The sequence below is a fragment of the Sciurus carolinensis genome, chromosome 11 (assembly GCF_902686445.1).
Source record: "Sciurus carolinensis chromosome 11, mSciCar1.2, whole genome shotgun sequence".
Taxonomy (NCBI): Eukaryota; Metazoa; Chordata; class Mammalia; order Rodentia; family Sciuridae; genus Sciurus; species Sciurus carolinensis.
The window spans coordinates 16988100-17012744 of NC_062223.1; the positions used below are offsets into that span (position 1 = coordinate 16988100).

At 38.5% G+C, this 24645-nt stretch overlaps 2 protein-coding genes across 2 annotated transcripts; both read left to right on the top strand.

Moving 5' to 3' along the window:
• Positions 1-1736: 1736 nt before the first annotated feature.
• On the top strand, positions 1737-2684 carry LOC124959063 (olfactory receptor 5B3-like). Its single transcript, XM_047517706.1, has one exon. It carries the CDS (start codon positions 1740-1742, stop codon positions 2682-2684), a length of 945 nt encoding a protein of 314 aa, XP_047373662.1. The 5' UTR covers positions 1737-1739.
• Positions 2685-12944: 10260 nt separating this feature from the next.
• LOC124959064 (olfactory receptor 5B3-like) lies at positions 12945-13877 on the top strand. Its single transcript, XM_047517707.1, has one exon. It carries the CDS (start codon positions 12948-12950, stop codon positions 13875-13877), a length of 930 nt encoding a protein of 309 aa, XP_047373663.1. The 5' UTR covers positions 12945-12947.
• The last annotated feature ends 10768 nt before the right edge of the window (positions 13878-24645 follow it).

Here is a 24645-nt window from a genome sequence, read left to right on the forward strand (position 1 = left end):
CCCCTTGGTCCCTTTCCTCTAATGATGTCCCTTTGATTTTCGAGAGTTCACCCCCTCCTTTCTGTTCCTTTTTCCTCTCTGGCTTCCACATATGAGAGAAACAAACAACCCTTGACCTTCTGAGTTTCACTTATTTTGCTTAACATGATGATCTCTGGTTCTATGCATTTTTCTGCTAGTTACATAATTTCATTTTTCTTTATGGCAGACTAAAACTCCATTGTACTCCACATTTTCTTTCTCTTGCTTATTATTTTTCTTTATTTTTAGAGACTGCATTTTGATTCCTTGTGTGGAGGAACTTTAGATAGACCATATTCCTTTATTCATTCATGCCTTTTTGGACACCTAGGCTGGTTCCACCGTTTGGTTATTATAAACACGAGTATGTATGTATCATACAGATGGAAATTTTATGTCTGGAGGAGTGAGAATAGGACCAGTGAGTCCTGGGTGGCAAAAGGTAGATCTGACAAGTATCTCTTCCTGGAGCCTAAGTTCCATGTCTTCTGAGTCTTGACGATGTGACTTCACTCTGAAAGGCATCTGCAGGCTGCACTTGGTCCTGCCATCCATTCATTACCCTACCACACCTGCTGTGCACAGAGACCTGCTGTGATGTTTCAAAGTTAAACTTGTCTTTAAACTAAATCAGCAGTTTTTGCTTTAACAAAACCAATGTCAGCATAATGTAGATAGGCTGAGAATAATAACCATGATATGGTGGGGAAAAGGGTAGAATGCGAATTTTTTCATTTACTGATGATACTTTTGTTATTGAAGAGGGATCGATTTACCTTTCTGGGTTTTCATTTCTTTGTCATCCAATTAGAGGGAAATATATAGAGAACAAGACGAAAGTATTCACCTAATCCATCACACCCTCAGTTTACCATGAATGTTCAAACACTGAGTTTGAACAAAAACAGACACGGAGTAATTATAAATTCAGTTATAATCCATTTGATTCAAACTCAGATGAGAAACCTGGAATTAAGACGTATGAGGCATGGGTTAAAGGTTGGCATGGGACCAGACCAGAAATTGTCACTTAAAACGTGCACAACTACAATTAATTCCCCCACCTCTTGTGCTTCACTGTATACATGAATGTAACAACCCATAGAACTCATGATGTTGAGAGAACACTGGATACACACCCCCAGGGCCAACAGTACTGGGCAGGTGGGCAACAAGGAAGGATCAGCTCTCACTGATTCAGGTGAGATAAATGATCAAATTATTAATTGACTATGAGAAAACAAACATACGCAGTTTGAAAATTATAAACATGATTCATTAAAATAGCTAAGATTCAACAGGATGTAACCCTGTGTGTAATTAATGCGTCACTTTTATGCTGAAGGTCATGCTCTTTCTGGAGAATCTGAAAGTAAATCTTGTACATGTGCTTTCAAATTTCAAATAATTTCTCATTCTGTTCTTTTTTTATGACTCTAGAACATATAATGTTTTTCTCTTTCTAAGTAGTTTCCAAAATTTCTGATTTCAGAAACTCTACATTCTTTAAGTTACTGAGGACGTAAAAGAGCTTATTTATGGGGGCTACATTCATCAGTGTTAACTGTGTTAGAAATTAACCTCATTAGAATTCATTCACCTATGGTAATGTTGATATCAGTGATGAACCCATTACAAGTTAACCCAAGCAATATAGTTTTATTAAAATAAAATGTACTTTTTAAAAAAGAAAAAAAAATTATTGTCAGGTGTCACTGATGGAGAACAGGACAGAAGTGACAGAGTTCATCCTGCTGGGACTGATCTCTGACCCAGGTCTGCAACTTCCCCTCTTTCTGACATTCCTACTCATCTACACCATCACTCTGGTTGGGAACCTGGGGATGATCCTGTTGATTGTCTTGGACTCCCGTCTCCACACTCCCATGTACTTCTTCCTTGGCAACCTGTCTCTGATGGACTTCTGCTACTCCTCAACTGTCACTCCCACTGTCATGGCTGGGCTTCTTGTAAGAGACAAGGTCATTTCCTACAATGCTTGTGCTGCTCAGATGTTCTTTTTTGGAGCCTTTGGTACTGTGGAAAATTACCTCCTGAGCTCAATGGCCTATGATCGCTATGCAGCAGTGTGCAAGCCCCTGCACTACACCACCACCATGACGACCAGGCTGTGTCTGTTTCTGGCCATAGGATCCTACGTCTGTGGTTTTCTGACTGCCTCCATCCACATTGGGGATACTTTCAGCCTCACCTTCTGCAAGTCCAATGTCGTCCACCATTTTTTCTGTGATATTCCAGCAGTCATGGTTCTCTCTTGCTCTGACAGACATGTTAGTGAGCTGGTTCTTGTTTATGTTGCCAGCTTTAATGTCTTTTTTGCCCTCCTAGTTATCTTAATATCCTACATGTTTATTTTTATCACCATCCTAAAGATGCACACAGCCAAGGGACCTCAGAAGGCTCTGTCCACCTGTGCCTCCCACTTCATTGCTGTCTCCATTTTCTATGGGACAGTCATCTTCATGTATTTACAGCCCAGCTCCAGCCACTCCATGGACACAGACAAAGTCATATCTGTGTTCTACACTATGGTCATCCCCATGCTGAACCCTGTGGTCTACAGCCTGAGGAATCAGGAGGTCAAGACTGCATTCTTAAAGGTCAAGAGTGCATTTATTCATTGGAAGCAAAATAGCCTTTAGAATTTTGATTTTCTTGTGCACAGTTCCTGGATTTGCTCCTCTTAGACGCTGTCCATGTATTGAGTTGCATTTCACACCCACACAGAAGTTAAGTTCTTGATGTGATATTGTTACCTCTGAAAGTCTGGGAAAAAGAAGTATTCTGTCCAGAAATAAATATCTGAATGAGAATGACTGAGATATTTTGCCATCTCCTGGTGAAAATCCTCATGAATAATACTAATGTATTCACTCATTTTACATGGTTTTTCTACCACATGTCAAAGCAAATATATATAAAATGGGAGTCAACAAAGCACATAAAGAGAAGAAATTAGCACAGATGTCCCATGATGTTATAAACAGATGGACATGGAATGTTGACCAGAACAAACAGTGATGTTGCAATTTGTGTTGGTTAGTTTTATGTGTCCATCTGAGTTGCTTAAGGGATAACCAATTGCCCGTGAAACATGTTTATGCATGTGTTCATGTGTTTCCCTAAGGGTCTATCTAGTATTTGGAGTGGAAGGCTTAATTTAAGGATCTGCCCTCATCCATGTCCGTGGCCATTATCGAATCCTTCCCTGAATACAACAAGAAGTAGAGAAAGCACTTCGTCTCTGTCTGCCTCTCCCGCCCTCATCTGTGTGTATGTGTGTGTCTCTCTGTCTCTCTGTCTCTGATTTGTTCCTCTTAGAAAGCAGGAGGCTTCACCTCAGCATTTGTAATACTGGGCTTTAGGTGCGGTGTGGTTGTGATGTTCCCTGTGGAGCAGCGGAGTCTAACACGGACATTCACTTCCATATTTGTGGTGAAAATTCTCCAGGTGGAACCATTTCTAATTACTATTTTAATAATTAATAAGTATATCAGAATTATCTCAGATTCATGGAAAAATTTTAAAGATGGTGTAGAATGTCACCCTATCACACCACGGCAGACTCGATAACAGCTGCAAAAAGGATCTGTGTCCAAATTCTGAAACATTTCAATGTTCAATGTGCCCCAAACGACTCTGCAGATGTGGTCCTGGATTTTAGCCATGAAAGCTTATCCGGGATTATTTGTGTGTGCGCCCTACAAGCAATCCCTGTGCCTCCCGGGATGGAGTTAGAAAGATTTAACCATAGGCAAAAGAGTAGTTGGGCAAAGTCACCACGGTGACAAATTGAAGTGATGAGACCACAGGCGTAGACTTCCACAACCCCCGAGGATGCAGGAAGGAAGCAAGGAAAGCAGTGTGCCCAGAGCCCATGGAGGGACCACGGCTCTGAGAACCATTGATTCGGCTCATGGGGATTATTTCACACTTTTGGTTTCCAGAACTGAGTTGTTGTAAACCCCTAAGCTTTGGTAGTTTGTTACAGCGGCCATTGGAATTTAATACAAATCCTCACCAGGTTTCCTACGTGTTATAATCTTATATTTTCTGAAACATCTCTCAGGAAAAATGTTTGAATAATGCTTCCTCTTCCTGGAATTTGCTTTGTTAGGAAGTTGTCATTGATTCAATTTTCGCTTTTATAGATATATTCATATTTTCATTCTCTTAAGTGAGTTTTTAGCAGCGTTTGTGTTTTTAAGAGTTTGCATTTTTATTTGTTATTTCATGTGTTGGTATATCTTGTTATGATCACACTGGTATGGTATCCAGTAGATCTGTGTACAGTTTTTGATAACATTTGTTATGAGCATTTTTGTTTGTATCAGGTGAGAAGTATATCGTCAGTTTCATTTAGGGTTTTAGTAATCTGAATTTTCTCTCTTTTGGAAAACTCAATCTGAAAAAGTTTATCGTGTGTGTGATCTTGCCACAGAATTTACATAATTGGTTTGTTGATTTTTCTATATTATTTTTCATAATTATTCAATTTTGTTTATCTGCTTGAACATTATTTTCTTTCACTACTTTGTATTAGTTTTCACTTTTCAAAAGTAAATTCTTGAAACTGGGCTGTAGCTCAGTGGCAGAGCATTTATGTAGCATGTATGAAGCACTGGATCCTCAGCAAGATATAAAAATAAATAAATAAAATAAAGTCATCATGTCTTCCTACAACTAAAAATACTTTTAAAAACTAAACCTTAATACTTAAAAACATTTTATTCAGTTTAGATTTTTCTTGATTTTTAATATAGGTACTTAGTTAGAATTTTCTATCACCACTGTTTTTCCATCTACTACAAAATCAACTATGTTGTGCTTTCATTTTCTTCTCAAATTATTTAATAATTTTGTTTTGATGTAATTTTACCCACTGACTAGGTAAGAATATGCTATTTACATGCATGTAAATACTCAAAGTTCCCTTATTACTGATTTCTAGTTCAAATGTGTTGTTTAACTAGAATGTTGTATATAAGTTCAATTTTTATGGATTATTGAGACTGTTTTGGGCCTAATATACAGCTTATTCTAGAAAATACTTCATGCATACTTGAGAATTCCTCTCTATGTATCTGTCAAGATTTTTTATTTTGGTGTTGTTCACATCCTCTATTTCTTTTTAATCTTCTCTCTAGTCATTCTTTCCATTGCTGAAAATGAAATATTAAAATCATAATTAATTGTTATAGAAGTATCTGTTTCACCCTTCATCTTTTGCAATATTTGCTTTATTTATTTTAGGTCTCTCTTTTTAGGTGCCTATATATTTATATCCCCTGGATTAATTGACCCTTTATTGACTTATACTGACCTTATTTTAATCTTCTCATATTTTTAACTCACAATCTGTTTGGTCAAATATTAGTACAGCATCAAAAAGTAAACTCTTTTGGTTTCCATGAGCATAGAATATAGGCTGTTTCAACTTTTCGATTTTATACTATTTATGTCTTTTAGTGTAATTAGGTCTTTTGTAGACATTACACAGTTCACTCCTGTTTTTCGTATTCATTCTTCCATTCTCCACTTTAAGGAATCAATGATAAGGAAGGACTTGTTTCTGTCATTTTGCTTTTTTCTGTTTATATATTCAGTGCATTTTATTCCTTGAATATTCTATTACAGTTTGTTTTGTGTTTAATTGATTTGTTATTGATGTCAGGCATCTTTGGTTTCACCAGCTCATTTGTGTGTTAATCTTCTTTTTAGTTACATGACTCAGAGGTCTCAATAGAAACAGAACTAATCAGATGTGTTTGTGTTGTGTGGTGGTGCTAGTCAGCAAGAAACAGAGAAAAAACAATTTGTTGTCAGGAATTGAGTCTATGCACTTATGGAGATTGGCAAGTGTGAAACTGCAGAGTTGGCTACCCAGTGAAGATCCAGAGCCTATGGTTCAATTCCAATCAGAAGAGCACAGAAAAACATGCAAAAGTAGATAGTTCAGTCAGTCTTAAAGTCATCAGTTAGGGGACATCATCTTGCTCAGGGAGACCAGTATTCTGTTGTCTTCAGACCTTCGACTGTTTAGATTAGGCCCACCAATATTATGGAGGACAACTACCTCAGGCATTGTTCACTGGTTTACATGTTAATATAGTCTAAAAACACCTGCCAAGTTGACACATACAAATGAATCATCACAACTCTCCTCTCTGTGAACTTGGTGTTCACACATCTCTCTAAACCATACATAATCTTCAAATAAAAGCAAGAAGATGATCTACACCTACCTAACATAATAACTGCCCTGATAAAACCCAAAACATGTTAAACTTCTTCAACAGGATGCAAGGAACTTAGATGATGCTCAGTCTTCCCCTTGACATCACATAAGTCAATGGTAGTATGTAAAGGTAACAATATAGTACTTCAATACTATGACCTAAAGTCAGAAGACCTTATGTTTCAAGACAATAGGATAAGGCAAAGAAGAAAATGATTATTTTAGGTATTCACACATACATCTTCTCAATATAAGGAAAACATTCCTTAAAATAATAATCTCACTTTTTTCTGTTTCATTAACTTTTATACAAACAATGTAATTTCATTCTTTATGATAGTTTGCAACTATTTTGAGAGCAAAAAAAATATTTTCTTCCCTATTGATGAATATTAACAGGAGCAATTTTCTGTCAGTTTGCAAGACCAGCAATACACCATCAGTGTCCTACCCAAGGGTTGTATCACCTTCCCATCCAAAAGATTTCACATTGGCCCAGGATATTGATGACGTGCTGACAGGACCCTGTGAGCAACACGTAGAACGCACGCTAGACTCATGAGTAAAGTATTTAAATGCCAGTGGAGTGAAATAAATACAAGAAATACTCAGATTTCTACTCAGTGAACATTCTGGAGATCCAGTGGCATGGGAAGTGTTGAGACATTGCTTCCAGGAAAATAGATAAATTATGTCATCTGGCCCCGCTTCAAAGACAAAGACGCATAACACCAAGTGGTCCTCTTTATGGTTAGGAGACAGTAGGTTTTTCGTTTAGGTGTGGTATTCTGTCCCTTTACTGAGTGATCTGACCCACTGAATGAGCTGCTAGGTTTGAGTGGGGACAGAAGAAAGAAGGCTCTTCAACACGTCCTGAGCTGTGCCACTCCTCTGCCACTTGGGCCGTGTGGTCCTCAAACGCGACTGTTCCTGAGTTGTTAGTGGTAGGCAGGGATACTGCTCAGGGCCTTGGATACCTGTAAGTGAATTGCATGCAATGTGTTTGGATTTTCAAGAAAACTCTGCCATTCTTTGTGGAAAACCACTCTCCTTTTAGGAAACAGATATTGAGAGATAGAAACAGCTATTGACCTGCTACTGGGTCTTGGTCGATACCAAGCCATGGGCCACCAAGTGACCAGGCAACCTTAGCTGCTTCTCATAAACTGGGTGTCAGTTGACCTGCCAAGACACACAATTAGGCATAGACAACAGCACTCCATTATCAAATGGAGGTGATCATCTGAAACCTAATAGGCTTCAAGGCAAAGTAAGTGACCTGGAGAAGCAGCTCAGATGACCGAGGCTCCTGGTCCTGCTGCAGTGCCTTCTCTCCCAGGGCTGCCCTTCAGTCTCCCAGGGAGCTCCTACAATCCACTGGCAGGGGCAGAAGATCTGACCCAGTTCACAGATGCCTCTGCATGACAGCTGGCACACCCACAAGTAGATAGCTGTAGCAATCAAGCCTGTTTCCTAATCCTGGGGCGGAACTCAATCACCTCCAAAGGCCCCACAGCTTAACACAAACCGATTGGGGCTTGGGTTCCAGCCTGTGAATGTTGGAGGGTACACATACTTTTAAATGTACTGTAGCACACGGTAACTCAGATATTTAGGCTTCTAAAAGCTGTCTTATGGAGTGTCTCTCTGCTGTCAGATCATACCAAGAACTGCATGCTCTCTTTACCACAGAACGAGAGCTGGAAGTGTGGCTCAGTGGAAGAGCACCCGTTGATCATATGCAAGGCCCTGGATTTAAACACTCAAACTGCATAAAACTATTAAAAATCGTCTTTAGGGCTTTTTACTCCAGTCAGTTTAGAAGACTGGCTTGTGCAATTCAGAAGAATTGGCTCATGTGATTACGAAGGCTGAGAAGTCCAAACCTGCAGGTGAGCGAGCTTGCCAGGACCTGGCAGAGCCCAGGTGACACCTGCCTGAACTGAGAAAAGTGTGCGTCTGCCTGGGAGTGTGGACCCAGAGGCACTTGTGTCAATGAGGAAAACAAATCTGCTTTTTATGCTGGAAAAAATGAAAAAAGCTTCCCTAGGTCAGAGCTGTGATGATAACATTGGCAGATATTTCAAAAGAAAGATTTGCTAAGGAGATTTCTTGAAATGTACTAGAGAATGACCAAAAATGAAAGTAAATATAAATATAATACTAATAATATAAAGTATTAATTATATATAGTATTAATTATATATTATTGTTTTTTATATATATATATGACAATTTTAAAATAGCAACTGTTGATGAAGATGTCAAACATTTAAGTGGCTTGCTGCAGGAATTCAAATTGGAAGAATCTCTTCAGAATACAGTTTGGCACTTTCTTATTCAAATAAAGAAGCACCTACCATTTGACAAATAAACTGGACTCAACGTCTTTACTCACATGACCTGAGAGCCTATGTCCCACACCCCTTCTTTCTGCAAGTGTATATTGATCAGCCTCATCTATAATCACAAAACACTGAAGAAAGCATTAATGTTCAAATGCACAATCAAAAAATCATAAAGGCCACATAATGTGATGTTACTTCTCAGTGAATAAGATTTTCCTTTCACACAGATGGCAATAAGAACAGACCTCAAATGATAAGACAAAGATGTCAGACACAAAGACCACCCATAATCTAGGATATAGCTAACTCTAAGTGTGTTCTAACAAAGGCAGAATGACGGATAAAAAAATTTCAGTCTGAGGATGTCTTTGTCTGTAAGGCGAGTCTCTTGTAAACAGTACATGGCTGGGTCTCATGTTTTAATCAAGCCTGTCAATCTACATCTTTTGATTGGAGAGTTTCAACTATTTACATTCAATGTTTTTCAGCTTACTTGAAGCCAGGCACAGCAGGTGGGAAGAGAAATAATCAGAGAAGTTTGGATAAATTCATCTATGCGATTATCAGAGTGGTTTCATGACTACACATAAGCAAAATCCTTAGGTCCATGCAGTAAACAGTGTGGGCATTTCGGTATTAAATTAGCAGTCATTTAGAAAATCTAAGAAAAAAAAACCACTATTACCAAAACTTGATACACAGTAAACTAACTAACTGAATCCCCACAGACAGTTTAATTGCTTCTTCCTTAGGAAAGTAGGATTGGAGCTGGAGCTGGTCTCATGGGGAAACCTCCAGAGGTCTCTCTGATTCTCTCCGGATCCCCTTGCATTTGCCTCTGAAGACTCAACATCACATTGCTTTGGGAGCACTCCATGCTGTGCTTTGATGGTCTCGGTTTACTCACGTGAAGGACAATCATCGTGAGCACATTCAGGCCTTCTTCTGACCTGAGGATTTGCCGTGAGCCTTTAACCACACTCAGGGAGACACTTGGAGATGAAGATTTAACCTCTCACAGGATGCTTTGCAGACCTCTCATTTGTTATTGACGGACACATTCTAGGAATTACGTGAAAGATGTAATCTCATCATGTTTATTCTGCAGATGAGGAGGAGATAAGAGATCCCACCATGAAACAAAGTGTTAACAGCAAATTCAGAACACGATCCACGTTAATGTTCTTTCCTCTGTTTTTCCAGGCCTCAGACAACTTGGAAACTTTGATGGCTACCTGAGAAAGATCCTCTAAGAGAAGCTATGCAGTACTCCATGGATGACATCATGATTAGACTGACATCCAGGTTGGAACATTCTTTCTCCCTCAGCAAGCTGGTAAGCCTCTGTGTTCTGTGTACATTGTTTAGTAATTCATGCAGAAGTAGGGGCAGCTGTCCTACTGAGGTTATTTAAAAGGAGAAAGAAGTGGCTGCAATGTTTTCTCTAAACACTGAGAGGAATCTACTGTGTGACTGTCATAAGGATTCTAGGGATTCTCTCTAGACACAGGAACAAAAAATAAGACATGAGTTGGTGATTTTGTCTTTTTATCATACATTCACCTAACATTGAAGGTAAAAACCAAAAAGCAAAGAAAAAATCCAGAAACGTGAAATGATCTTCTTAAACTACAAAAAAGGTCCTAATGAATCAGAATCTCTGAATTGCATTTTAATCTTTCTCTGATATATATAGTAAAATATCTATATGACAGTTTTGACAATGATGTGTCCCAAGGCTATGTTCTTTCATTATGTTGAAGATAGACTTAAAACTTGATTTTTCAGTCTTTCTCATACTAACTGTACCCTTTTAGAGGATTTGATAGCTTCTTAAATCCTCAATTTATTTAATGATACAGTAAAATTAATAATACCTACCTTGTACACACACACACACACACACACACACACACACACATATAGAAAGCCCTTATTGGGTAAAAAACACATATTTAGTGATCTTGATCGTGTGTGTTAAACATTGGCTAACATAATGTCTTCACAGAACAGACTCCTAAACTGACTTGCTAAAACTTCAGTAGAAAGATGGAAGGAATAGTAGTTTTGGAGGGATATTCTTCCAAAAAGGTCTGATTCAAATTTAAAAACTTCTCCAGATGTGGTGGCACATCCCTGCCATCCCAGCCTTCAGGAGGCTGAGACTGGAGGATCTCTTGAACCCAGGAGTTTGAGACCAGTTTGGACAACATGGAAAGATCCAGTCTCGAAACAAACAAAAAACAAATAAGGACATTTAAAATACTGCTACTGCACAGGAACAGATTCACATAAAATATTTACCAAAATGAAACCTGCCACCAAAGCAAATCTGTGAGATAAGACAAACCATAAACTGGGAACTTCAAGTCTGGTCACTGTGATGTGGCTGTGGGAGGAGAGTAAGGCCACTGCATGCTCTTGGCCGCAGCCACCTAGGTAGGCGCTGAGTGCCCTCCGTCAACACAGACACGTTTCTGAGGGAGATGCTCACTTCTTAGCAGCAAAATGGATAAACTCTTTGCTTCCTACTTTAAATAATAAATTGCTTTCTAAAACTGAAAGACTTAAATTTTTCAGACGGATCTCACTTTGTGTTACTTTGGTTAATTTTTTTAGTCGCAGATGGACACAATACCTTCATTTTATTTATTTATTTTTATGTAGAGCTGAAGATCAAAGCCAGTGCTCACCGTGCTAAGCAAGTGCTCTACCACTGAGCCACAACCCAGGCCCCTTGTGTTAGGGTTTGAATGAGCGCAGTGAGGAAGTAGGAGCCATAAAATATAAATAAACAGAAATCAAACCAAAACAATAAAAAGAAAGAAAAAATAGATTTTTTTTTTTTTTTTACTCAAACTAAAATATGGATTTTAATGAAGAAATTTTTCAAAAGAATGCCTCACATGGGATTTGGGAGTTAGCAGTCCCATCCTTAGAACAAAAAAAGAGAAAAACACTGCAGAACACAGAGATTCTCGTCAGACCTAGTTTATGGGAGAAAAGGCAAATTTGGGAAAAGCCCTCCAGGCTGTGGACACCTGAGCCTGAAGTCCTGCGTGACAGCATCCACCTTGACCGGACTGTTAAGAGCTTTAGCCATCCTAACAGGAACATCACAGCCGCACTCACCTGCTTTCACTTACACGGGGCACTTTCCTGTCTTCCACGTATTACCTTATTTAATTCTCATGGTAATACATGAAAGCAGGCCACAGTACTGTCTTTGTTTTGCAGATGGATGTATTATGCACAAGGGAGAGTGGTGAGGATCAGCAACTCCTCTGGCAAATGGTAGGACTAACACACACCTCTTTCAAGAACAGAAGCCTTGTGTCTTCCATATCTCATTATTGTTCCAGCAGGTTGAACACACCGCCACCACCCTGGTTATCCCACCACATCTAGGCATGAGATGAGCTATGATGACTTAAAGGTTAAACCTTCCTCAACCGAGAAAATAGCTTATGGTTTTGGCCACATCACTGCCAACCTGTGTGCGGCTGACCATAAGCCCCAGATTGTGGAGGAAAAGTTAAATTGCAGTTCAGAGACTCTTCATTGACTTAGATTCCTCATGTCATTCATTGAAAGGATGATTGGTTTCACTCTTCTGGTTTTTATGTTTGCTTATTTGTTTGACCCTAAAGACAAGGAAATATGTAATTGACAAGAAGAAGTTGCCATCTAATCACTTGTTTCCTGTGAAAACCCAAAATCTGAATTTGAACCAAAGAAGACAAGGAAAAATAGTCATTGAGTGAATTCCAATTAGATTTAAATTCAGGCTAGACTCAGCATGGGCTTCAAGTGGCCTGGGTCCAGAGCAGAGATATCCCATTGATACTGGAGTAAATATAATAAATGACCCAACCTCTTGTGCCTCATGATTTATATAAATGTAACAATCAACTCATAATACTGAGAGGAAACAGTGAATTCACATCCACAGTGCCCAGAGCAGTTCCTGGATGGCGGGCAACCTGGAGGCATCCCAGTTACTGAGCTCAGAAGTGAGTCGACAGAGCCGTTTATCCACGTAAGCCCCTCTGTGGTTACCGAATACTCTGCAGCTCACTTTACACATTCTGAAATTTTTACATTGGGTAGATCATCCATTCAGATTTATCAAATTTGGCAGTATGTGACCTTGTGTACATTTAATGCACGGAATTAAGTTTTCATGTTCATACTTTTTTTTGAAGTGATGGAAGAATAAATCTTTCACTTATATTTCCTGATTTCAATTTAATTTCTTTAGTCTTTTGTTCCATTTTCCTCATGTTTATAGAGCATTCAGTGATTCTCAGATAACACTAATGGAGAACAGGACAGAAGTGACAGAGTTCATCCTGCTGGGACTGACCTCTGACCCAGGTCTGCTGCTTCCCCTCTTTCTGACGTTCCTGCTCATCTACACCATCACTCTGTTTGGGAACCTGGGGATGATCCTGTTGATTGTCATGGACTCCCGTCTCCACACTCCCATGTACTTCTTCCTTGGCAACCTGTCTCTGGTGGACGTTTGCTACTCCTCAGCTGTCACTCCCACGGTCATGGCTGGGCTCCTTCTGGGAGACAAGGTCATCTCCTACAATGCTTGTGCTGCTCAGATGTTCTTTTTTGTAGCCTTCGCTACTGTGGAAAATTACCTGTTGGCCTCGATGGCCTATGATCGCTATGCAGCAGTGTGCAAGCCCCTGCACTACACCACCACCATGACAACCAGGGTGTGTGTGTGTCTGACCTTAGGGTCTTATGTCTGTGGCTTCCTGAATGCCTCCATCCACATTGGGGATACTTTCAGCCTCACCTTCTGCAAGTCCAATGTCGTCCACCATTTTTTCTGTGATATTCCAGCAGTCATGGTTCTCTCTTGCTCTGATAGACATGTTAGTGAGCTGGTTCTCGTTTATGTTGTGGGTTTTAATATCTTTTTTGCTCTCCTAGTTATCTGGGTATCATACATATTTATTTTTGTCACCATCTTAAAGATGAGCTCAGGTGCAGGACACAGGAAGGCCATATCCACCTGTGCCTCCCACTTCACTGCAGTCTCCATTTTCTATGGGACAATTATCTTCATGTACTTACAGCCCAGCTCCAGCCACTCCATGGACACTGACAAGATCGCCTCTGTCTTTTATACCATGATCATCCCCATGCTGAACCCTGTGGTCTACAGCCTGAGGAACAAGGAGGTCAAGAGCGCATTCAAAAAATTTTGTTGGAGGCTTAATAGATTTTAGGGTGTTAATTTTAGTGATATAAGGTGTTTGATATTTGAATTCATTCCTCTCAAATCTTCTTCAGGAAATGAGTCATATTTTAAGGTCCACATTGAAGTTAATTTCCTGAGATTATAGAAAAAGGGAAACTTTACATACCTTAGAAAAATGGCTAAGACCTCTTGGGTCTGCTTGTCACTCCCCTTAGGAAGAACATTGCTGTGAATATTTTAATAGACAATACACTAGCCACTGCCAGCAGAATACAGAAATTCACTACTTTCTGAGCTAACTCTAACGAGATACATATTTTCATGTTTTGCCTCAGTGGAAAATTCACAAGAAGAAACTTCCCTATCACTAGGATATTCTGACAAACACTTCCATGGTGACTCAATGGCACTTTATATTTACTTTCATAAGAGCACTTACTACTTGATACTGATCTGTAGAGCTTCTGTGGCTAGTCACATAACCACTAAGGGATCCCTTCCTCACTCTCTAATGACAGTAACTAGCAGTTCCTGGAACAGAGTTGGAGCTTGTATGCTTTGATAAAATGAGGGAATCAGTTCAAGGTGATTCAGGATGTGCTTTGTGTGTTAGAAGTAGGCATTTTTTTTTTTTTAAAAACAAAGAGCTCTTAGTGCATGTATATCACATATTTACTTTAAAGTAATCCCTATAATTCTGAAGCTTGGCACGTGTGCAAAGTCAGGAGGACAAGAAAAGGAGGGAAACAAATGCAAAGACATTCCATGTTTCAGGCATTGTGTCAGCATTGTGATACACATGCTTAATTTTTACAGTTCTATTATGTAAGTGTTCTGGGCCTTGTGTAAACTGCAGCATCACAGAGCATGGAACTGAGATTCAGAGATAGGCAGTAGTCTTCTCAAGGCTATTTCCTTCTAGGTTGTTAATCAGTTAAACTTGTCTCTCTGACCCAGGTAAGTCCTTCACAGTACACTCGGTGTAATGGTCTCCTGGGAGTCGAGTCTTCTAATCTGAGACATTTGCTTTCTAGATCTCTTGATTTTTCATCCTTTCTGTCTCACACTCTCTCACACTCAAAATCCTGCTTCAGCCTCTTAAACAAGTTTTTGATTGTGTCTTATATCTTATGTATCAACTTTATGAGGATTCTATTTATAGCATTTCATCACTTGGTACTTTGAATAACATCACATATTAGAACATAATCGATACTCCATAGGTATGTATGACTATCATGTGCTAATTAAAGGCCAGAAATAAATGAAAGAAAAATATTAAATAATAAATAATCCAAAATATGAAAAGGAAACCATTGAGAAATCTTGGAAATAAAAGATACAGTAACAGTTTACAAAGTCCTTTAAATGAATGGAATGAACACTGGATGAATCAAAATGGAATTCATAAAAGAATTTGAATTTAGAAGTTGGAATTTTAAAATATTGAAAATACAGCTTAGAGAACACAAGAAAAGAAAATGGAAAGTAATTTTGAGGCAGGGAAGATTGAAAACATCCAACATATCATGATATGAATCCCATCAAGAAAGAATAGAAATAACAGGAAAAAAAATTTTTTCGAATATTAAATGGCTGAAAATTGGCCAGTGAAAGTAAATCACACCAGTTTTTGAGAACATCATTTATTTTTTTTTCCTGTTGGGTCACATTATTGTGAAAACTCAAAAACAGTACAAATGCAAAAATTTGAGATGCAAAAAAGAGAAATTCACATCACCTAAGCAACCTGACATCATGTAATAATTGTACATATTCCTAGTGAGCAGTCTGGTGCTTCAGTGCAGGAACACAACACATACTGGTGAAGGCTAGTCGATGACCTCCTCCTCCTCCTCCTCATCGTTTCTCTGTGGTTGGAGTCTCTGAGCTCCTCTCTTCAGGTTCCTCACAGTAGGTTATTGTGAACGGTAGTCAACCCTAGTCACTGTGGTGCAGGGCGCTGAATCATTCCTTTTATCTAACTCCAACCTCCTCTATTCCATCCCCAATTCCTTTCTCTTTACCACTGCTCTGCTCTCCCTTCTATTTTCATAAAATCCTCTTCTCTTCTTTTTTCTCTCTAGCTTTCACATGAGAGATAAATATAACACTCACTTATCTGAATCTGCTTTATTTTTATTGACATAATCCTTTCCAGTTGTATTCATTTCCTGAAAATTACATAATTGTATTTTTCTTTATGGGTGAATAATATTCTAGTGTGTCTATATTTTCCTTGTGTATTCTTTGTTGAAAGATACCTAGGCTGGTTCCATAAGCTGCCTATTTTGAACTGTGCTGCTGTAAGTGTGGATATGAATGCAGATTCACAGTATGCTGACTTTAATTCCTCAGAATAAATACAGAGGAGTGGTAGAGCTGAGTCATATAGTGGTGCCATTTTTATTCTTTCAAGAAACCTAGTACGGTTTTCCATAGTAGCTCTGCATTTCTGTAGCTATTACTTTCATGATTTCTTTCTAAGCAGTTGGGTTATTGTTTTATAAAAATGCTGCTGATGTTTAGTATTGGTTTTTGTATTCTGCCATTTTTAACACCCAGTTCAAATTTGACAAAATACACTCTAGAATGTTTTAACTGTAGAAACAAAAATCATACCATTAGTCAAAAGAACAAATGCAGACATTTCAACCACTAGATGTAGAGAGAGCATGAGGATGTCAATGGCAAGAGATAAACACAGTTCATAAATAACAATGTCTTTCCTTTAGCTTTCTCATTTTTAATACAGCTTTATAATTATACATACTTGCTATTCCATTCCCAGGTATTTATACAAAATGCTGACTCCAGCATGCAACAGCACCCAAGGCTTTACAATGTCTCTAACAGCTCAGTTCACAATCGCTGAGTTATGGAGCCACGCTGGGTGTCCATCAACAGAGGAATGGATAAAGAAAATGGAGTAGAATACACAATGGAATTCTACTCAGCCATAAAGATTGAAATAGTGTCATTTGCTGGAAATTGGATGGAACTGGAAAACATTATGCTAAGTGAGATAAACCAGATTCAGAAGAACAAAGGTCTCGGGTTTTCTCTTGTGTGTGGAAGTTAGAGGTAAAAAAAAGCCAGGGAGAGAGAGAGATCTCATGAAAATAGAAGGGAGATCAGTAGAGTAGGGGCAGGGGATCAAGGGAAAGGTATGAGGGAAGAGAAAGAGAAACTGGAGGATGAAATTGACCAAAGTTTGCTATATGTATGAGTGAGTACAACCAATGAATACCACTTTAATTTATGATTATAATAAAACAATTCAATATATGTGAAAAGGGTCCAGTAGAGGAAGGGGATCCTGAGGAGGAGGAAGGGAGGGGAAGAGGAAGCATGGTGGAAAGAAATGAAGCAGATTATATATGTGCATAGATGAGTAAGTCATAATGAACCCCTCTATTGTGTATCCTGTTACTTTACTGAATACTTTATCAATTCTAGTAGTGTCTTGGTGGAGCCGTTAAGTTTTTCTACATACACAGAATCATGACATCTTCAGGAATAGTTTGACTTCCTCTCTTCCTAAATGCACACCTCGTGTTTTTCTCTTGCCTGATTTCTCCATGACTTCTAGAACTACATGGAATAAGAAAGTGAAATTCAACAACCTTTGTTTTTATCCAGAATTTAGAGAAAATGCTTGCAACTTTTCCCATTTACTATGATGTTTGTCCTATAAAGCCTTTACTGTGTTCATGTATTTTCCTTGTATTCCCAACTGTACAATTTTTATCATGAATGGTGTTGGATTTTACTAAATGCTTCTTCTGCTTCTGTTGAGATGATTCTATGACATTTACCTTCACTCTCTTGACACAGGGTGCCACATTTCTTACTTGCATCTGTTGACCCATCCTTGCATCCCTGGGATAAATCTCGTTTGATCAGACCATACAATCCTTTTGTCATTGGATTTGTTAGCATGTTATTGGGAATTTTTCATCTGTTTCCATCAGGGATACCAGTCCATAGTTTTCTTTAGCTTTGCTATCATCTTCATGTCTGGTTTTGGCAACAGTAATGCAGGCTTCATTGAATGAGTATGAAAATTTCCTCTCTTTCAATCTTTCGGAATAGTTGAAAAGAATTCATGTTGGTTCTTCTTGAAAAGTCTAATAGAAACTATTGGTGGTCATCCAGTTCTGTGCTTTTTATTTTGGGAAATGATTTTATTACAGATTGAACCTCATGTATGATTTTTGAACTGTTTAAGTTTTCTGTATCTTTCATGGCTATATGTGTCCACAAATTCATCCATTTTTCTAGGTTTTCCAATTCATTGGGATAATGTCAAAAAGAATGTTTTATATTTCTGCAATGTCAGTTGTGATGTTCTGTTTTTTAATTTGGATTTCATTCATTTGGATGACATTCATTCCTACCCTTGGATTACATTCATTCAACATCATTTGTAATATTTTCTTTTTTATTTGGTTAGTCTGATTAAAGTTTTGCCACCTTTGTTTAACTTTAAAAATTTGCTCTTTATTTCATTGATTTTTTGTTAGTGTGTTTATTGTTGTTTTCATTGTTGTCTGTCTTTATTTCATTTTTGTGTGTCCTGTCTTGTCTTCTTTCCTTCCACTAATTTTGAATTTCCTTGATTTTCTAGTTCCTTGAGATATAGCATTAGGTGAAGTTTCATGTTATTTAAGTTAATTTTTTCATGCAGGTACTTACTACTATACACTCTTTGAAGTGTTTTTGCTCTATCCCATAAGTTTGTGTATATTGTGTTTCCATTCCCATTTATTTCAAATTTTACTTTATCTTTTGAGGTTTTCAATGACCCATTGATCATTCAATGGCATGGCATTTAATTTCAATATATGGGTAGAATTTCCAATTTTTTTGTGTGTGTGTGAATTTCTACTTTTACTCCATTGTGTAGGTGAAGATACACAATATGATTTTGATTTTTTTAAAGTGCTTAAATTTATTTTGTGGCTTCATGTATGTCGACTCTAGAGATGTTCCATGTGCTGATGAGGAGAATATGTATTCTGCTACTGTTGGGTAAAATATTCTGTAAATGTCTGTTAGGTTAATTCAGTCTAGCGTGTGGTAGAGTTCAGTTTAACTCTGGTCTTTCTTTGTTTCTTTGTTAAGTTTTTTGTCTAAATGATCATCCCCTTCAAGTGTAATGTTGAAGTCCCCTACTAATATTGTATTGGAACTTCTCTCTCCCTTTATGTTTAATAATATTTGCTTAATTAAATTGAGTACTCCAGAATTAGCTGAATATGAATCTACAATTGTCATATATTTTTATTGGAATAATTCTCTCATCATTATTTAGTGACCATGTCTTTTAATGGTTTTGACTTAAAGTCTATTTTACTTATTTATTTATTTTATTCTAATTAGCTATACATGACAGCAGAATTCATTTCAATGCATTGTACACAGATGGAGCAAAATGATTCCTTTCTCTGGTTGTACATTATGTAGAGTCATAACATTTGTGCAGTCACACAAGTACCTAGGGTAATGACGTCAATCCATTCCACCATCTTTCTACTCCCCTGCCCCCTTCCCTCCCTTTACTCCCCTCTGCACAATCCAAAGGTCGTCCATTCAGTCCTCCCCATAGTCCCCCATTATGAATCAATATCCACATATCAGAGAAAACATTTTGCCTTTGGTTTGGGGGATTGGCATATTTCACTTAGCATGATATTCTCCAACTCCATTTACCTTCAAATGCCATAATTTTATTCTCATTTAAGGCTGAGTGATATTCCATTGAAGTCTATTTTATCTAACCTTAGTGTAGCTACTTCTCACTTTTGGTTTCTGTTTTCATGGAACATCTTTTGTGATCCCTTCATTTTTAATTGTGTGCATCTTTATTGGTAAAATGAGTTTCTTGTTGCAGCACATTATTGGACCTTTTTTTTTATTAATTCAGTCAGTCTTCATCTTTTAATTGGAGAATTTAGTCTACACGTTCAAAGATATTATTGATTATAAACACCTATTCCTGACATTTTGTTAATTTTATTCCAGTTATTTAGAATATCTTTTGTTGTTTTATTTTCCTGCTTTCTTGTTTATATTTGAGATTTTCTGTCTTTTATTTTTACAGAAGTAATTAATTTATCATATCAATTGTTTTAATCAGCTTTTTCACTGCTGTGGCTAAAAGACCTGACAAGAACAATTAGAGGAAGAAAAGTTTATTTGGGGGCTCACCACTTCAGAGGTCTTAGTCCACAGGTGACCAGCTCCATTCTTTGGGGCTCAGGGAAAGGCAGAACATCATGGCACAAGTGTGTGATAGAGGAAAAGCAGGTGGAAACTGCACCAGGAAGCAGAGAGAGAAAGAGAGCTCCACTCTCCAAGGGTAAATATATATCCCTAAGGCATGCCCACCCCAAAAAACCCACTCCACAAGCCACACCATTCCTCTCTTTAGTTACCACCCAGTTAATTCCTGATAATTGGTAATTAATTCACTGATTAGGTGAAGGCTCTCATAACCAAATCTTTTCACCTCTAAACCTTGCATTTCTCACTCATGAGCTTTTAGGGGACACCTAACATTAAAACCATAACATTCCTTCTCTGACCACCAAAAGCTCATGACCATCTCACAATGCAAAATGCACTTAGTCCATTTTCAAGAATTTCCGTAGTCTTAACTGTTCCGTGATGCTCAAAAGTCCTAGTCCATAGTTTCCTCTGAGACTCAAGGCAAACTCTTAGGATGAGTTGCTGTAAAAATCAAAAGCAAGTTACAAATGTTCAATATATAATGGCACAGAGTAAACATTTCCATTCCATACAGGAGAAATAAGAGCTTAAAAAGAAGGGATAGGACCAACATAAGAACAAATCCAGATGGGCAAACAAGTCCTAGAGCTCCGTGTCCATCATCTGGGGCACGTGACCTCCTGGAGTTCTCTTCAAATGGCTAGTGTAGCTATGCACCCGTGGCTTTGCTGGTTGCGGCCCACTTAGGGTCTGTCTTGGCTCATCTGTGTTCAATTCCTGCAGGTCTCCTTCGCAGATGTCCGAAATAACTAGCATTTCTACTCCTGGGGTCTCCATGGCAACTTGGTTTCCTTTCCACATCTCCACACATTGCCCTTTCAGGGACACCTGTGCAAACTCTGACCCTGCTGCATTCTGCCTGGCCTTCAAGACCTTCCTCTGAGATCTTGGTGGAAACCTCCATGAACCTAACTCCAGCATCCTGCATGTGGTTGACGTCAAAGTCTGCCGCCATCTAGAGCAGTCAGCAAGCCTGGAAGCAGCCTCCGAGTGTTTGGGTGGCTGGGCATGGTGAAACAACTCCCTTTGCCCCTCTGTGCAGGTAGGGTGCCCCACGGGTCTCTTCTCAAAGGAACTTTTACTCTTCTGCCTTTGAGCCTGAGATGGGTGTTGTCTTTCTAATTCCTGAGATACCCTCAAGGCATCTTTGCATCTTCAGTGTTTCTTCAGTGGCTCTAATGTCTTTAACAACCACACATTCCTTCCTCACAGTTTTACTCACAGTTTTCTAGCCAAACTGCAAGCTTTTCCAATCTTTCTGCTCTGTCTTCTGCTCCTGATCATAATTATGGTGGGAACATGAAGTTGAAAGAATAATTCTATAAAACGGGCCCACCAGGCTGACCCCCACACACTTGCTTTGTCAAACCCAATTTGCCTGCAGCCCTGGCTGGCCTAAGGGGACAGGATATGTCATTTTTCTCACCAAACTACCTGTTATCTGCACAGAAATGCAGGCAAGAAATTACATTGATAAGAGGATCCCAAGTTATTTTGTAGGAGAAACTTCTGTGACCCTTTTCACGGACCAGGTTCTGGAAGTAATTTCAGAATTACTAACATTTTCTTCTAACCATAAAATCTGTAAGAATGTATGGTTAAGAATCAATTAGAGCCAATCAGCATGAACCAAGATAATCTCGAGTTGCCATGACAGTGGGGACTTCAAAGTGTGATGTTACCCTACTGCCAGTCAAAAGTCAAGAGGAGGCTCTGGGTGGGACTCTCTGGAAGCTTCTCTGGGATCCTCAATAAAACTTGGGAGACAGAGAGGCACATTGTCCCCCTCTTCTCTGAGAGGACCCACTATCTCCCTTGAGGGTATCCCCTTCCCTTTTACTTTACCTTAATAAACTCATTCCTATTACTCTTAGCAACATGTCTGAAATCTTTCTGTCATGGTTGCGGGAATTGGGATTTGAAGGGAAGTCTTCATGCTACCTCAGTTTCTTAGAAGGCCCCAGATCTGTAAAAATACTGAGATGAGAACAGAGGACAGACAGTCATGTAGATAGATGATAGTTCTGGTCGGGAAGATAGGGGCTGTTTCAAAAGAAAATGGAAAGCTAATGCCTCCAGGACACTTCCCCTCCTCCTCACCTGTTGCCAAGGTTACCAGTCTCCAGGGAATTGTTCCTCCTAGTAAGGAATTATTAATGAATACCCACTGGGCAGGCTTTTCAGACAGATATGGGAAATGGGGGAGAGTCGCCCCCTTGGACAACTCTCTTCCTGTCCTTTGGTCACCATGTAGGCAGGATGGAAAGAGGGGACATGAGAGGAAAGGAACAGTAACATCTATACAAGGGGCAGGACACCCCCACTCCCTGGAGCACCAGCTCTGGACTGCCATCTCTATGGATGTCTCTCTCTCTCTCTCTCTCTCTCTCTCTCTCTCTCTGTTCTCTCTTCCTCCCCTATCCTTTAAATAAAATATTTGCTCTTGCATTGCCTCAATATTTTTTGGGTGTTCAATCTTCAACACCAGGGGAACAGGGACTCCATCCTGATTTTCAGGACCAGTTTCAATACTACACTGCCTAGAAATTATTTCTGTCAGATTAAGAAGTCCATCACCTTTAAATTCAGCCTCAAAGAAAGTTCCCAGACATGGACAAAACACAAACAACTTTATAAACAGTATATAATATGAATAGCCTCCAGTTCAATTTTCAAAAAGTCCTCCTTCTTCTCTGAAACCTTGTGACCCCAGTCTTTACTGTCCACAGTCCTATCAGCATTCTGGTCTTCTGAACTCCCACCAAAATCACTAAGGTCCACCTACAACATTCTAAAGCTTTTCCCAATTGCATTGCTAAACTTTCTAAACTTCCTCTCATACATTCCATAAAATTCCAAAGGCTTCTGAACCACATGGTCAGGTCAGTCAAAGCAATGACCTCACTTCTTGGTACCAATTTCTGCTTTAGTGAGCTTTTTCATTGCTGTAACTAAAAGACCTGACAAGAACAATTAGAGGAAGAAAAGTTTATTTGGGGGCTCACCATTTCAGAGGTCTTATTCCATATGTGACCAACTCCTTTCTTTGGGGCTCAATGTAAGGCAGAACATCATGGCAGAAGTGTGTGGCAGAGAAAAGCAAATGGGAGCACTGCACAAGGAAGCAGAGAGGGAGAGTTCTACTCTCCAAGGGCAAATACATATCCCTATGAGACACCCCCCCAATGACCCACCTCTCAAGACACACCTTCTTGGCATTTACTTACCACTTAGTTAATCCCTATTAGGGGATTAATTCACTGATTAGGTGAAGGCTCTTATAATCCAATCATTTCACCTCTAGACCTTCTTGCATTGTTTTACACATGAGCTTTTGGGAGACACCAAATATTCACCCATTACACAGATACATAAAATCACACATAATAGTGAGGTAACGTGGTGTTTTGATACATGTATTTTTATGCAGTATTCAAATTATGGTAAAAATGTCTACCTTCTCAAACATTTATCATTTCTTTATGGTGAAAACAACTCTTTCTTGTATCTTTTAAAAAATATATATACAGTACATAATCATAATCTAGAGTCATCCTCTTATGCAATAGAGCACCAGAAGTTATTTCTCCTAGTTATAACATGGTACCCTCTCTCGCTACCGTCCCCAGCCTCTGATAAACACTATACTACTATTGATTTCTATGAGATTTGTTTTTCAAGTCCACATGAGTGAGATTATGGAGACTTTCTGTCTTATTTGTTTCACTTAATATCATGACCTTCATTTCCACCTGTGTTGGTACAAATCACAGGATTTCATTTTTTCCTATAGACAGACAGAAGTTTATTGTGCATGTATACATTTTATTATCCAGTCTTCAGTGCATGGACAGTTAGGTAATTTTCAATTATTGGTTACTGTGAGTTGTACTGCAATAAAAAAAGGAGTGAAGGTATCTCTTTAACATTCATATTTCATTTCATTTGGATGTATGCCTGAAAGTGAGGTGGTTAAATCATATGACAGTTCTATTTTTAACCTTTTTGAGAAACTTCCATACTGTTTTCTACAATGGCAGTACTAATTTATATTTCCACCTGTTGCGAGCAAGGGTTACGTTCTCTCCAAAGTGTCACCAGCATTTGTTATCTTTAATGTTTTTGAAAGTAACTATTTGAACTTAACTGAGGTGATTTTTCAATGTGATTGTGATTTTCCTTTGTGATTCAGTGATTTTCACTAAGAATATTTTGATTACTGGCTTTTCACATTTGGTGTGTCTATATAATATTTTCTATTAGTGCTTTCCATGAGGCTTACAAGAAAGATCTTTTGACACCAAAATATTTTGAAATAACAGAAATTTAGCCTTAGACATAAAGAAAAGAAAAAAATGATTAAAATTACTAATAAAAACTGTACATTTGCAATTCATTTATCACATTTAGAAATTTTTCTTCCTTTCTTCTTTTTTTTTTGTTCATTGTGCACAAATGGGTACAAATTTTCATTTATCCAGTTGTACACAAAGTAGAGTCAC

Excerpts from the sequence above, each read along its gene's own strand:
- LOC124959063 (XM_047517706.1), top strand. The coding sequence starts at position 1,740 with ATGGAGAACAGGACAGAAGTGACAGAGTTCATCCTGCTGGGACTGATC.
- LOC124959064 (XM_047517707.1), top strand. The coding sequence starts at position 12,948 with ATGGAGAACAGGACAGAAGTGACAGAGTTCATCCTGCTGGGACTGACC.